This window comes from Muntiacus reevesi, chromosome X (assembly GCF_963930625.1).
Source record: "Muntiacus reevesi chromosome X, mMunRee1.1, whole genome shotgun sequence".
In the NCBI taxonomy this organism is placed as follows: Eukaryota; Metazoa; Chordata; class Mammalia; order Artiodactyla; family Cervidae; genus Muntiacus; species Muntiacus reevesi.
This window is the reverse complement of record NC_089271.1, coordinates 103,342,834-103,359,182: the sequence shown is the minus strand read 5'-3', so window position 1 is coordinate 103,359,182 and position 16,349 is coordinate 103,342,834. Positions and strand designations below refer to the sequence as shown.

The following is a 16,349-nucleotide window of genomic DNA, read 5'->3' as shown; positions in this document are numbered from 1 at the left end:
GCTCTGCAGAGGAAACTATTTTGTTGTGTTACAGAGGCATACACATGTAATTTAACAACAACAACAACAAAAAGGTTTTTGAAAAAAAAACTGAAAAAAGAACTATATTCTTTGAGAATGGGAGTTTTATATATTAATGTTCTTATGTTTTTCCCACTAATTACCCAGATTTTACTAGTTCAGTGCTCTACTCAAGTCACACTTGTTTTGCAAAGTCTTTCTTGTTACTGTACTTCACAGTGCTTCCTCCCATCCCGGAACTCATAGACTCAAATCTTTTGTTGTCCAAATATATATCTACAGTGTTGTGAATTGTTTCTCATTTGACTCAGGTCATGTCTAGCCATCTCAACTCAGTCGTCTCAGTATTTAACAAGTAACAGTTGCTCAACTTGTGCTTGAGTACACACAAAAATGACAAATGGAAATCCTGACTCACAGACTTCTTAAGAACCTCTGACTGTTCCCATGCTTTGAGTTCAAATTGCTTTACTGCATCCTTCTTGACTTGAGTAGTGAGAACAGTTCAGCTGAGCTGGAGAGCTAACTGCCAAGTGTTGGACTACTGCATTAAACAGGTCAAAATCAAAGTGAGTCACGTTTTTAACCGCTTACGGCGTTTGTATAGACAAGGGTCTGAACTCAAAGGCTCACTCTGATCCACTTCTTCCTGTGGAATGGCCTACTTGTTGAGGGTTGGACGGATCAGCACAGATGTTGGGAGTTGTCTCACTGTTTAGGGAGCCCTGAACAAAAGGCACTTGCAGACTTATGGACCCAGAGGTTGGGAAAAGGAAGAAGGAAAGGCTAGGAATTGGAAACTACTGAGTCAGGGTCTAGAAAACTGTCTTCTAGTTTTTTCCCATAAGAAGACTTCCAGATAGAGGTGCCTGGGCCAGAAATGCAGATGTGTTTAACAGCACCGCCATCCAGGGGGACCTGAATCCTTGTCTGCAACAACTTTCAGAGATGGTAATGCATTGTGTGTTGATTTTGTATCAAATCTGATATGGGGAGGACATCTTTGTTATGAAGCCCACCAAGGAAAGTCTTTGTAATTGCTTATGGTCAGGCCTAAAAAATCGGTGATTTTTGGCTGGGACATGGACTCCTTATGTATGAAATCTGTACTCAGGACCTCAAACTACCCTTATCTGTTCCAGGGTGGACATTTCCCAACATTTTAATATCTTTGATATCTGGATGTATTTTATAATTGATGTCTTCCAGATAACAGTTGTGATTTAACTGATGCTTTGGGATAAAAATCAAGAAAGTACCAGCATACTCAGCCCTAAAAAGGAATGAATTTGGGTCAGTTGTAGTGAGGCGGGTGAAATTAGAGTGAAGTCAGAAAGAGAAAAACAAATGTCATTTATTAATTCATGGAATCTAGAAAAAAGGCACTGATGAACCTATTTGCAGGGAAGGAATGGAGACACAGGTCTAGAGAATGGACTTGTGGACATGGGGAAGGTAAGGGTGGGATGAATTGAGAAAATAGTGCTGACATGTATGCACTATCAAATAGTGAGAAGTTACTGTATAGCGCAGAGAGCCCAGCCTGGCGTTCTGATGACCTAGAGCGAGATGGGGGGAAGGGCGGGAAATGTGTGTGTGTGTGTGTGTGTGTGTGTGTGTGTGTGGTTTGTGTATGTGGTTTAGTCACTAAGTTGTGCCTGACTCTTGCGACCCCATGGAGTGTAGCCCACCAGGCTCCTCTGTCCATGGGATTTTTCAGGCAAGAATACTGGAGTGGGTTGCCATTTTCTTCTCCAGGGAATCTTCCCAACCTAGGGATCGAGCCCAGGTTTCCTGTGGTGCAGGTGGTCTCCTGCATTGCAGGCAGATTCTTTGTCAACTGAGCCACCAGGGAAGCCCATATGTATTTATGTGTGTGTATTGTAATTATGACGTTTTCACATCGTCGTTTGGCAGAAACCAGCACAACATTGTAGAGCAGTTTTCTTCCAATTAAAAAATAAAAGTACTAGCAGATGGAGAGCAAGAAAGCCAAATAGGAGAATGTGGAGCTCACCTCCCCTGATGAACACATAAAAATACATCTACATGGGAAGCAGTTCTCACAGAAAAACTAGAGACTGGCAATCATATAACCAAGGCTCTAAGAAAGATTCACACTGAGTTGCATACGAAGGGAAGAGAAGTGGTCAGGTCACCTTTGCCCCTGGGAGAAAGCACAGAAGAGGAGCAAGATTCTGTGGGCTTGGAGAGCCTCCCTGATGAGTAAACAGTTTGAACCATATATTGGGTGTCAATCCTGGGCCCTTTTGTTGGTATGAAAATCAGTGAAACTAACAACTGTTAGGAACCTAGACTTCGTTCATGAAGAGCATGCACATGCTTGCTTACTGCTGAAACAAGGCAGAGGATGCAGATTGAAGCTGCCTAGAACTTAGTTTGGTTTCCCTCAACCACCCCAGTGCATGCCTCAGTCCATGCCAAGCACCCAAGCACCAGATAAAGAATCCAGAGCATTAGTAATAAGAATGCTAACTGAACTAAGGAAAAGAATAGATGAACACAGTTTTAATAAGGAACTAGAAAATGAATAAAAGAACCAATCAGAACTGGAGAATACAGTAGCAAATGAAAAACACACTTGAAGGAATAAACAGCAGACTAAGGATACAGAAGAACACAGTGATACAGAAGACAGAATAAGGGAAATTGCGCATTCGTAACAGGAAGAAGGTGGCTCCGGTGGTGAAGAGTCCACCTGTAGTGCAGGAGACTCAGGTTCGATCCCTGGGTCGGGAAGATCCCTGGGGAAGGAAATGGCTACCCACTCCAGTATTCTTGCCTGGAGAATTCCACAGACAGAGGGGCCTGGAGGGCTACAGTCCATGGGGTCGCATAGAGTCAGGCACGACTGAACAACAAGCACACACCTACAAGGAAACAACACAAGTGATCTGGAAGACAGCATAAGGGAAATCCCCCAATCAGAACAGGAAAAAGAAAAGGAAAGGGAACAATTTAGGGTACCTGTTGGAAAACAGCAGGTATACTAATATTCACATTATAGGTGTCCCAGAAGAAGAGAGAGAAATATGTGTTGAAAATGTAATTTGATTAAATTGTGGCTTAAAAATGTCTGAATCTGAAGAAGGAAACAGATATCTAGGTATGAGAGGCACAGTGAGTTCCCTAAAATTTATGAACTCAGACCCATTCCAAGATATAATTAAAACAGCAAACTTTAGAATTTTAAAGGCAGTTAGAACAGACTCATATAAAAGGGAATTCCCATAAGGTCATCAGCTGATTCTTCTGCAGAAACTTTGCAAGCCAGAATGAAGTGGCATGGTTTATTTAAGGTATTGAAAGGGGGAAAACCTACAATTTAGGATAATCTGCCCAGCAAGACTATAATTCAGAGTTGGAGGAGAAATAAAGAACTTCTCAGACAAGTAAAAGTGAAAAGAACTCATCAATACTACACCAACCCTAAAAGAAATGTTAAAGGATTTTCTATAGGTGGAAAGAAAAGGCTGCAAGAAGAAGAACTTATAGGCAAGGAAAAAATCCAATTAGTAAAGGCAAATATATAGTAAAGATTGTGAATCAACCACTTAAGTAAGCTTATGTAAAGATTAAAAGACAAAAAGAAATTCTAAAACCAACCATAACTATAATAAATAGTAAAGGGATAAACATGAAGATGTAAAATATGACATCAGAAATACAAAACTGCAGGGAAGAGGAGAAAAAAAATGTAAATCTTTTAGAATGTGTATGAACTTAATGACTACCAGTTTAAAACAATAGATATAGGCCAACATATGTGAACCCCATGGTAACTACAAATCATAAACCTACAATAGATATGCCAAAACAAGAGAGAAAAGGACTTAAGCATACCGCTGAAGCAATCAAACCACTCAAACCACTAGAGAAGAGTCTAAAGGAAGAAGAAAACAGAAGAACTGCAAAAACAACCAGAAAACAAGTAACAAAGTGGCAATAAGTGTATTTAAATGTCAATAGACCAAATGGTCCAATCGAAAGACATAGAGTGTCTAATTGGATAAAAAATAAGACCCCTGTATATACTGCTTGCAGGAGACTCACTTCAGAGCTAAAGACACACATGGAATGAAAGTGAGGTGATGGAAAAGAATATTTCCTGAAAATAAAAATAGCAAGAAAGCTGGGGTAGCAATATTCATATAAAACAAAATAGGCTTTAAAACGAAGACTGTAACAAAAGACAAGGCCATTATATAATAATAAAAGGATCAATACAATAAGAGGATATGACATCTGTTAACATGTGTGCACCTTATATAGGAGCATCTAAATATATAAAGCAAATATTAACAGACATAAAGGGAGAAGTTGACATTGATAATAGGTGACTTTAACACCCCCATTTACACTGGTGGACAGATCATCCAGACAGAAAATAAGGACACAGTAGTGTTAAATGATACATTAGATCAGATGTGCTGAATAGATATGTATAGGACATTCCATCCAAAACCAGCAGAATGCACATTCTTTTCAAGTGTGCATAGAACATTCTCTAGGGTAGATCATATGCTAGGCCACAAGTTTCAACAAATTTAAGAGCACAGAAATTATTTCAAGCATTATTTTCTGACTACAGTAGTATAAAACTAGAAAACAACTACATTAAGAAAAATGGGGAACAAACCAAACACAGAGAGAGTAAACAATAAGCTACTAAAAAACCAGTGAGACAACAAAGAAATTAAAAAGGAAATCAGAAAATACTTCAAGACAAAAATACAACTTTCCAAAATCTATGAAAGCGAAAGTGTCAGTCGCTCAGTCACATCCCACTCTTTGTAACCCCACATGAACTGTAGCCCACCAGGCTCCTCTGTCCTCCTCTCTCCAAGCAGGAATACTGGAGTGGGTGACCATTCCCTTCTGAAGGGATCTTCCCAACCCAGGGACCTAACCCAGGTCTCTTGCATTGCAGGCAGATTCTTGACCCACCTGAGTCACCAGAGAAGCCCAAAATCTATGGGACACAGCAAAAACAGGTCAAGAAGAGACGCTTATAACAATGCAGGCAACCTCAGGAGACATGAAAAGTCTCAAGCAACCTAACCTACTATCTATAGGAATTAGAGAAAGAAGAACAAAGCCTGAAGTCAGTGGAAGGAAGGAAATTGTAAAGATCAATCAGGAAATGAAATAGAGCCCCCCTAGAGAAAGAGCCAATAGAAAAGATTGATGAAGGCATGAACTATTTTTTGAAGAAATGAAAAACAGAATTGATAAGAATCGATAAGGCTTTAGCCAGTTGCCATGTCAGGCTATTACACATCTCTACCAGAAATATGTTATTTTTATAATTTTTCCATTTACTTTCAATGTACTGCTAAAATGTTCCTTTCTCTTACTTTCTGGGATCCATTTCCCTTAGGGCACAATTAATGGCTCCTCTTTCCCATTTCCTGTAGCACTTTATACACACATTTAACAGCACTTGCCACTTTGTTTTATAGTGCCTTGCTTATTCTTGCCTGGAGAATCACATGGACAGAGGAGCCTGGTGGGCTACAGTCCACAGGGTCGCACAGAGCCAAACACGACTGAAGCGACTTAGCACAGCACAGCACACAGCACCTTTGTTTATGAGTCTGTTTTCCTACTTAAGTTGTGAATTTTTCCTAGTTGAGACCTCTGCTTTCCTCAACTTTGTTTCCACAATCTCAAGCATAAGATCTGACACTGACTTATGTCTGTGGAGTTGAGTTGAAAGGCTGGAATGCATGGGTTTCATCTCTCCTCCTCCAACCTCAATGTTACTTTCTTCAAGTGTATTGATTTGCCACTGTAGCCAGCACTGTCTCCTATTGTGCTCTGTCCCATGCTTTCTGTCATATGCTCAGATTGACTTTAGCCCCTATCAGTAAACTCCTGCTGCCATAGCTTCAATGGTCCCTAAAAGTCCAAGTTGCCTTCTTCCTTCAGTTGACATTTATCTTCTCTATTGCATGTGTTATTTGTGGTAATCATGTTTTACAGAGGCACTGTGGACTCGGAGTTAGTGAATACTGAACACTTCTCCCTCGTGGAAACACAGGGTGGAGTTCCAGTGAACCTCTGGTCACGACATTCGTGTCAGATACTCAGCACATAACCTTGTTGTATATGTGTTTCCATTTAAAGGCACCTAGTTCAATGTATCGGAGAAGGCAATGGCAACCCACTCCAGTACTCTTGCCTGGAAAATCCCATGGGCAGAGGAGCCTGGTAGGCTGCAGTCCATGGGGTCGCTAAGGGTTGGACAGGACTGAGCGACTTCCCTTTCACTTTTCACTTTCATGCATTGGAGAAGGAAATGGCAGCCCACTCCCGTGTTCTTGCCTGGAGAATCCCAGGGACGGCGGAGCCTGGTGGGCTGCCGTCAGTGGGGTCCCACAGAGTCAGACACGACTGAAGTGAGTTAGCAGCAGCAGCAGCAGCTGTTCAATGTATATTGTTGGTGCATCAACCTTGAAGTCACAGCCAACAGCAGTATAACTCACACCTGAACAAAGCTTGTCTAACACACGTATGTCCTGTCAAGCACATCACGAGCTTCTCCTTAGGACCACTAGACAGCTCTTCAGCACTATGCTTGAGGGCCATTTTAAATGGTGAAATCACCATCAAAAAGCACACAAAAATGTGAAAACTGTGGCACTGAACAGATCATGAAAAGAAAGTTTGTACAGCACAAGAGCAGTGTTACTTACTCAACCTCAGCATGGAATGTATGCTTCTTGCCACTGCTTATGTCTGTGAATGACCCTGGCACACAGCTCAAGGACTGATTTTGGGGACACAGTGAATTTTAGAGAGTTGGTGAATTTGCAAATATGAATCTATGGATAGAGGATAGATTGTGCCCCCGTAGTTTCTCATCTTCTGAAATTATGAGATTCATGGCACAGATCTTGCTTCTTGGTGGCCTCCCTTTTAGGTGTTTTTAGGTTTCAACTTTCTCATGTTTCTTAATCCCGCTGCCACTTGACTCACTTCTCATACTCCAGAACTTTTTGACCTCTCTTATTGCCATGTCTTGTTGTCTCTTCTCCCATTTGTTTTGTTTTGTGTGACTTTGTAGCTTTCTTCTACCTTTACCGTAATTTTCATGGAGTTATCTGATAGAGCAGAGAGAAATGTATGTATCCAATCAACCATGGAGCCAGAATTTTATTGTATCACATCATTAGTCACGTGTTATATGTATAATAAGTTTACTAAGTAATTGTTGAATAAATTAAAGAGCTGCTATTTTTATGCAAAAATGTACCTGTCCTAGATAGTACATTATAATGGTATTTTTTTAGTACCTCATAGTTTACTATGTTAAAAAACAAAACAAAACAAAACAAAACTTTCTCCTCCTTACTTCTGCTAAACTTTCCTACTTAGTAGAACATTGACTCAGGAAGATGGGAAATAAATTTAAATTAAGACATATATGGGGACGTCCCTGGTGGCACAGTGGATGGGAACACTGCCAATGTAAGGGACATGGGTTTGATCCAAGGTCCAGAAAGATTCCACATACCTCAGAGCAACTAAGCCCATAAGCTGCAACTCCTTAGCCTGCATGCTTCAACTACTGAAGCCCAAGTGCCTTTGCTCTGCAGTAAGAGAAGCCACTGCAGTGAGAAGACTGCACCCTGCAAGAAGGACTAGCCCCTTCTCATCACAACTGGAGAACGCCCATGCAGCAGCAAAGAGCCAGCACAGCCATAAATGAATAAATAATAAGTTTAAAAAATTACTAAGTAAAAAACCATATTCAGCTGGAGAGCATATCTTGTTTTAAAGCTTAGGTTTCTTTCCTTTTGCATCATTTTTTTTCCATAGACAGTTCCATAGACTTTATGATTTTGTCGATTACAAAAAGATAAAATTGTAATGCCTAAAGTGATCCCAGAAACCATCAGATTTAACCTTTGACTTATAGGATACTGAGAGTCAGGCTGTCTTGGTTCAGTTCCTGGCTCTACTACTTGATTTGGACAAGTGTCTTTTTCTGGCCTCTGTATCCTCATCTATAAGATGAGAGGAAAAATATAACTGATGTCATAGAGTTGTTGTGAAGATTGAGATAATTTCAAGTTTGTAGTACTATGACTGACATGTAGTAAGATCTCCATATATATTTAATTATTATATTAAGTCACTTAATTAGTAATCTAGCCGGCTTCCAGCCCCCCAGGTTAGTATTCTTAATATTGGGTTGGTCAAAACGTTTGTTTTTCCGCAACGCTGGATGAAAAACCCAAATGAACTTTTTGGCCAACCCAACACATGCTTAGGAATTATAAATCTCTTTTTCCAAGTTAGCTACCATTATTTTCTCTCCATCTCTTTCTTCATTTAAAGATCATTGCATGATGATCTATTTCTGAAACTAAACATACTCTTAGCATTTCACCCATTACCACCTGCATTTGTAAGGACTTCCTGTATAGAACATTTTAAATTTAGTCATTCCTTGTAGTTGTTTATGGCACTTTCAGATAGCACTTTTTTTCTGTAAAGTTGAGTGGTCTCACAGAAGCAGATTTTTTTAAAGTTACAATAATGCACTCCATTTCCCAGCATAAGTGGGTAAGTGCCACCCTGGCTTGAGCTGGGCTTAAAAGCAAAGGAAAAGCCCTTGGACCAGAGAGGAAACACTTGCATAACTGTGTTGATAAATTACAAACCACTCTCCTTGCTCTCACGTGCTGTGGAAGACAGGGCACCTTTGATGTGGATCTTTTTAAACAGCAGAACCTCTGTGGGATACCACCCCACACATGAAGGTGAGTATCAGGCCACAGAACCTGATAACGCAAACACCTGCAGATTTGGTCCCTTCTTCTATTATATGAGGGTTTATTTCTGCTTTCTTCAATAAAATTGTCGGTCAGAACTCACTGCATGACTTACTCTGTAGTTAGATTGGTTATTGATGGTTACAAGGAATCTAATCTTCTGGCAGTAAATCTTTTTAAAATGCTGGCGCTAGGGTGGGAGATGGTGGAGGACAGTGATCAGGGGCTGGGGAAAATATAGGAACGTTAAAGGTTTATCTTTCTGGGAACTTGAGGCTGTAGAAAATTAGACCTAGGGGATGCAGAAGGAAATCCCTGTGTGTAATGGCATTTTGTGGCAGGAGGACTGAGGGAGAGTAAACCAATAATAACTTCTGCTTGAGTTTGATGGAGAGAATCTAGGCTTTAGAATAACATAAGCGTAAGTTTGAATCCAGCCATGGGGTCGCAAAGAGTCGCATACGACAGAGTGACTGAACTGAAAATGAAACTGAAGTCACTTACACAAGCTATGAGAGTTTTGGACTGATGAAGTGATACTGTGAGCCACAACTTCCATATCTGTAAAGCAGGGCTAATAATACCAACTCTGCAGGGATTTTAGGAAGGACAGGTGTAATTTATGTAATGCAATTAGGACTTTGTAGACTTTGTAGTAATATCGCATCATACTTGTGTTTTTGCCAATCTTGCTGCTAGCTGTCTCAAAGTATTCATTGTGAGAAAGCAGCCTGAACCTCAAATGGGTTTATACTCTGAAACTGAATGCAGTTTCCTGATAACTCTTTTTAAAAGTAATTGAGATATAATTAACTTATTAGTTTCAAGTATACAACATAATGATTGATTATCTGTATGCAATGTGACATGATCACCACATTAGGTCTATTTAAGGTAACATGTATGGTGGCACTAATGGTAAAAAACATGCCAGCCAATGCAGGAGATGTAAGGGATGTGCGTTCGATCCCTAGGTTGGGAAGATCCCCTGGAGGAGGGTGCGGCAACTCAATATTCTTGCCTGGAGAATCCCCATGGATAGAGGAGCCTGGCAGGCCCCAGTCCACAGGGTCGCAAAGAGTTGGCCACGACTGAAGCGACTTAGCATGCACGCATACCACCATACATAGTTACAAAACTTTTCTCTTGTGATGAGAGCCTTTAAGGTCTACTGCCATGAAAGTGAAAGTTGCTCAGTTGTGTCCGACTCTTCGACACACCACGGACGGAATTCTCCAGGCCAGAATACTGGAGTGGGTAGCTGTTCCCTTCTCCAGGGCATCTTCCCAACCTAGGGATCGAACCCCGGTTTCCCACATTGCAGGCGGATTCTTTACCAGCTGAGCCACAACGGAAGCCCATACATGGTTACAAAAGTTTTCTCTTGTGATGAGAGCTCTTAAGGTCTACTGCCATAGCAACTTTCAGATATACAGTACAGTATTATTAACTAATATTAACATATTAGTCACCATGCTGACAGCTCTTAATCTCATCTTGATAAGGTACATAAGCATTTCCTCACCCAAAGAGAAGATACAGTTAGTTTACTAGGCTGAAATTGCCAATATGTGACTGTTTTAGACTTATGAAAATAGCAATTTTGTATAATTCAACCTAAAAGTATGTTACTATCCCTAGAATTTACTTCTTTGTCCATCCTTTAAAAACTCAATCCCATGCTCTGCACAGTTTGTGGCACAGCATGGGTATCAGCACACATTAACTGAGTAAATGTATGAATAAATGAATGAAAGCAGGGTCATATAGTGATATATTTGTGTGCAGGCGAAATCAGGTAAAACAGCCTCCAGGACACAGCCTTGAGTGGAAACCGAAGCTCCAAAGAACAGCCTGCGTGTGGGGTGGTGGAGGTGTTTGTGTGTGTAATGGGTGATTGCTAGAGAGGAAAACCGTGGTATTGCTTCTGCTTGGGTGATAGGAGATAGAATGTGGAGAGGAAGGGATAGTTTAACACCAGCTGGCAAGAGCAGAGTCTCTTCCTTTGTTTTCTTGTCTCCAGCCACTGCTGAAGCCAGCAATAATTGGTTGGTTTCACTTCCAGTCATTGTACTCCTAACAGGAGCTACTACTTTAAAGATAAGACACTAAAAATTACTCAAGTGGCATCACTTTATGTTCTGAGTCCTTTGGTTCAGTATGGAATATTCACAGTGTTGTTTGAGAATTCCAGAGCTCCTGTTGTATTCAAATCAGGCACCACTAATGAGAAGGTGTATATTTCCTAGGAAGTGCCTCCTTAGTGGAGACAGTTATTCAAAGCTGCTGCATTTTAAAAGTTGGCGCTGATGAGTCAGGCAATGAAGGTAATGGTTTAATGGTTCTCCTTAAGAGCTCAGGATAATCTTCATGAATTTTCTGTAGCCCACAGTCTTGCTGCACCCAGAATTGCTCAGATTTGGGGGGGCTGATTACCGCATGTAAGACTTCATGAGACTGGTATGTTTAAACAAAGAAGGGTAGTCTTTTCTAATTACTAGAAGACTTACATCCTTTGTTCAGGATCGGGACATTTGCTAAATTATTAATAATCAGAAATGGCTTCACAGAATCAGAGCAGTCATGGAAATTTTGGGTTTTGAGGTATCTTTCATCAAGGCTGTGGTGAAGTCTAATGATTGTCCTGTTATAGAGTACAGCTGACCCTTGAACAACATGGATTTTAACTGTGTGTCTTGTTTTCAATAGTAAATGTTGTCGTACTACACTGTTCGTGATTGGTTGAATCCAAGGTTGTAGAACCTCAGATGGGGAGGAACTGGGTGTATGGACAGAAGTTATGTGAGTGGATTTCTGACTGTGTGGAGAGCCGGTGCTCCTAACTTTGGCATCGCTCAAGGTCAACTGTATGTCACTCCAGCAATGGAAAACTTCATAATTTCCTCCCATGGATACTTAGTCACTCAGTTGCGTCCGACTCTTTGTGACCCCACGGACTGCAGCTTGCCAGGCTCCTCTCTCCATGGGATTCTCCAGGCAAAAAGAGTGGAGTGGGTAGACATTCGCTTCTCCACGGGATCATCCCAATCCAGGTATCAAATCTGGGTTTCTTTTGTTGAAGGCAGATTCTTTACTATCTGAGCTCCCAGGGAAACCCTAGGCATTTCCTTACTATATCTGACTCTTTGTGACCCCATGGACATATCTGACTCTTTGTGACCCCATGTATTAGAGCGCACCAGGTTCCTCTGCCCATGGAATACTCCAGGCAAGAATACTAGAGTAGGTAGCCATTTTCTTCTCCAGGGGATCATCCCAATCCAGGATCCAACCTGAGTCTCCTGCATTACAGGCAGAATATTGACCGTCTGAGTCACCAGGGAAGCCCTAGGTAATTCCTTAGACAGCAATAATTCTTCTAGTAGCAGTGAAACAGATGAAAAGTCAATAACCAAGTCAGAGTAGGGAAAAAAGTTACCTGCTTAAACAATGGTGGAAATACATGCTTACACTTACATGGTTCTCACTTACTTTGCTAATCAATGCTCTCCACTGTATTGGTTCCTAAACTAAACTAGGATGTGGCTGAATTTACAAACAGGATTCTTTGAACTCCCAGAGATGATACTTCCACTGATTATTGAATGTTAGGAAACCAGAAAAGAGGAAAATCTAAAAATGTTCTTAAATTTCAGTCAGCCTTAATAAAAAGTAGTAATCATGGTTGAAGAAAATATGAAGGATATTCAGGAATTGACATAAAAGTTCCAGTTTAATCACAAACATCTTTTTTTTTTTTCCTGAGCAAACCTGAAATTTGCACTGTCAAATTAGCCTTTGATTCCAAACAAGTAGAAAACTGATATTTCAATGATTTAAAATAAATCATGAATGACTTCAAAGTTCAAATCCAAAGTTCCCAGTGCCTTTCAGAGATTTAATAATATTCAAATAAATATGAAGAACTGTAAGAAAATTGTTAATTTTCAGTTGCCTCAACTTTAAATTCACCCAGAAAGCTGCCTCAAAAGAAATTTAATATCTTTTTTGAAAGTCTTGATGAGAACTATAAGATATCTTAAAATCTGATGAATTAGGTTAGAGGTGAACTGGAGTTTCATAGCTAATATTATAGGACAGTGCTATCAATGATTGACTAAACTGTTAAATATTCGAAAGCATTATTTTTGTCATAGACTAACACTAATACAGGAGACTAAATACACAAAATGACATAAACAGACATACTCACTTCTATTTCATTCAGTTCTCTGACTTTTAAAACAAAGTCCAAGATGCAAAATTAACGTCAAAGATAAGTCATTTAATAATGAGCCCCTAATCATTTAAGATTGGTTTTAGTATGGGGTATGAAGACACAAACAGCTTATTAATAACTGCCTTGCTAATACCTATGCTGAAACATTATCTCCACAAAAAGAACATAGAGAAGAACAAAATGAAGCTCCTGTAACGTCTTTTAAAAGGTATTCATTTGAATCAGTTCTAATGAGATGGATGAAACTGGAGCCCACTATACAGAGTGAAGTAAGCCAGAAAGATAAAGACCAATACAGTATACTTATACATATATATGGAATTTAGAAAGATGGTAACGATAACCCTATATGCAAAACAGAAAAAGAGACATAGATGTACAGAACAGAATTTTGGATTCTGTGGGAGAAGGCAAGGGTGGGATGTTTCGAGAGAACAGCATCGAAACATGTATATTATCTAGGGTGAAACAGATCACCAGCCTAGGTTGGATGCATGAGACAAGTGCTCGGGCCTGGTGCACCGGGAAGACCCAGAGGGATCGGGTAGAGGGGGAGGTGGGAGGGGGGATCGGGATAGGGAATACATGTAAATCCATGGCTGATTCATGTCAATGTATGACAAAAACCACTACAATATGGTAAAGTAATTAGCCTCCAACTAATAAAAAAATAAATGGGAAAAAATAAATAAAAGGTATTAACAGTGAGCATCACCACATTTCAAAGAATGTCAGTCCTTTCCACTCCAGGTTCAGAAACTTCCTTTCACAATTCTTTGAGAAAGCAAATTTATAGTACTGGGTTGGCCAAAAAGTTCCTGAGGTTTTAAAGCAAAACAGAAGACACATTTTTCATCATTTTCACCAAGAACGTTATTGAACAACATATTCACCAATTGCAACATATTCACCAATATGCAGATGAAACTACTCTAATGACAGAAAGTGAAGAAGAACTGAAGAGTCTCTTGAGGAGGGTGAAAAGGAAATGGAAAAGCCAGCTGAAAACTCAACATTCAAAAAACGAAGATCATGGCATCTAGTTTCATCACTTCATGGCAAGTACATGGGGAAAAAGTGGATGCAGTAGCAGATATTACTTCCTTGGACTGCAAAATCACTGTGAACTATGACTGCAGTCATGAAATTAAGACATTTGTTCCTTGGAAGGAAAGCTATGACAAACCTAGACAGCATATTAAGAAGCAGGGACATCATTTTGCCAACAAAGTCCATATAGTCAAAGCTATGGTTTTTACAATAGTTATGTACAGATGTGAGAGTTGGATCATAGATAAGGCTGAGGACCAAAGAACTGATGCTTTCAACTGTGGTGCTGGAGAACACTCTTGAGAGTCCCTGGGACAGGAAGGCAATCAAACCAGTCAATCCTAAAGAAATCAACCCTGAACATCCACTGAAAGGACTGATGCTGAAGCTGAAGCTCCAATACTCTGGCCACCTGATGCAAAGAGCTGACTCATCGCAGAAAAGACCCTGTTGCTGGGAAAGTCTGAAGGCAGGAGAAGGGGCAGCAGAGGATGAGATGGTTGGATGGCATCACAGACTCGATGGACATGAGCTTGAGGAAACTCCGGGAAATAGTGAAGAACAGGGATACCTGGCATGCATTCAAATAATTTCTTCTTCTAGGGAGCCCAAAGCTATTTTTCATATAATCATGGGCTCAGAAAATTCCAGTGGAAATGGAAACATCAAAACTAAAACTCTTACAGATGGAACAATCACAGTCATAAGGAAAAATGACTTTCTCAACATCACCAGAAAAATCAAAGATGGCTTCCTGGCAGGGGCAGGGACTGGCATCTTTGCATTCCCAGAGCCTAGTTCAGTGCCTGGCATATATTGAGTGATTAATAACTGGGTACTGCAGATAATTCAGAAAACATTTTAGACATCAAACAATACTTCCTTTGAATTAATTTACTCTGTTAATAACTTTTGATTAGTAGGAAATTAAATAGGATAATACATGAATGATGAGAGAAGAAAATCAAAATAACAAGAATTTAATTAAATAAATAATAAAATAATTTTAATGCCCATGTTAAAAAAGTCTTCTGAGTTGAAATGAGGGCTAATACTAAAACTTCCTGCATCAAGGGATACTGAAAATAGTCCTTCAATGATAAGGATTTAAAGGTTATACTTCATTGGGCTTATTTCTACTTAACCAGGAAATTAAACCTTAAAAATTTCAGAACAGTTTTCACTTTCAAAATGTATGTGAAAGGAAACTTTCTATTATTAATAACTCATGAGAATACCCATTGCCAACGTCTCCAATCTGAGAAAAACAATTTGATGCAGCCTGCCCTAGCCTTTGGACAGAAATGCACATAAGCAGTCCCCAGGTGGTCTCTGGATTAATTTGCTCTTGGCTGCTGTTTCAATGGCCTCCAACCTTATCGCTGGGCTCTCCTGCTTTCTAACTGGACAGTCAGGTCCTTAAAGGTAAGGCCAGTGTCTTTCTTCTGTGGCATCCCTTATAGGACCAGTTCTATACCCAGCAAACACCAGGTTCTATGAGCCTGGTGAAGCCCTTTCCTCTTGTCCAAAGATTGAGGTCAAAGTTGTTCCAGGAAGTCTGATTCCACTTGTCCTGCCAGCCATTCCCTGGGACATTTAAACCTCGAGTGCCCCTTATGTGAACCCTGTGCAAATCTCAGCCCAGGACTGCTCCCCACCTGCATCATCCTGTCCACCTCCCATAACCAGCCTGCTCACAGTCTCCTTAATAGAAACAGGAGTGTTTACCTTGAAATCATCCCCAAACCACATGGCTATACTGCCTTCAGCAGGGTTGGGAACATCAGGCCAACATAGGTGCTTCAGTTTGCTAATAAGAGAGAAGATTTTAAAACAGGAAGTACGTCCAAGAAGCATTTTACTTGTACTGCATGGCCAAGCCAAAAGAATGCTAACCCGCCTTCCAGTGGAGGAGACGCAAGACCCAGGTTCAAGTTGGGGAGATCCCCTGGAGAAGGAAATGGCAGCCCACTCCAATGTTCTTGCCTGGAAACTTCCATGGACAGAGGAGTCTGATGGGCTACAGTCCATGGGTCACAAAGAATCAGACACGACTGAGCATGCAAACACACATGGGGAATTGTATGGCTCCCTATTGAATAATGGCAAGCTCACAGCCTCCTGATGGAAACTGAGAAAGCAAAGTACTTTGCGGGGAGGCAGGGGGAGGGTTGAAACTGCAAGTCATTTGTGCGACGTAATGGAGGGAGCCCTTTCTCCAGAAAGTTACTCTT

The 16,349-nt window shown here is 40.5% G+C and overlaps 1 protein-coding gene across 1 annotated transcript in view; it reads right to left on the bottom strand.

Moving 5' to 3' along the window:
* The window catches only part of LOC136154644 (interleukin-31 receptor subunit alpha-like), a 78,193-nt gene that overhangs the window by 5,414 nt on the left and 56,430 nt on the right, over positions 1-16,349 (bottom strand). The window contains 1 exon segment of the mRNA XM_065916845.1: positions 15,774-15,925. Coding sequence (XP_065772917.1) covers positions 15,774-15,925 — 152 coding nt within the window.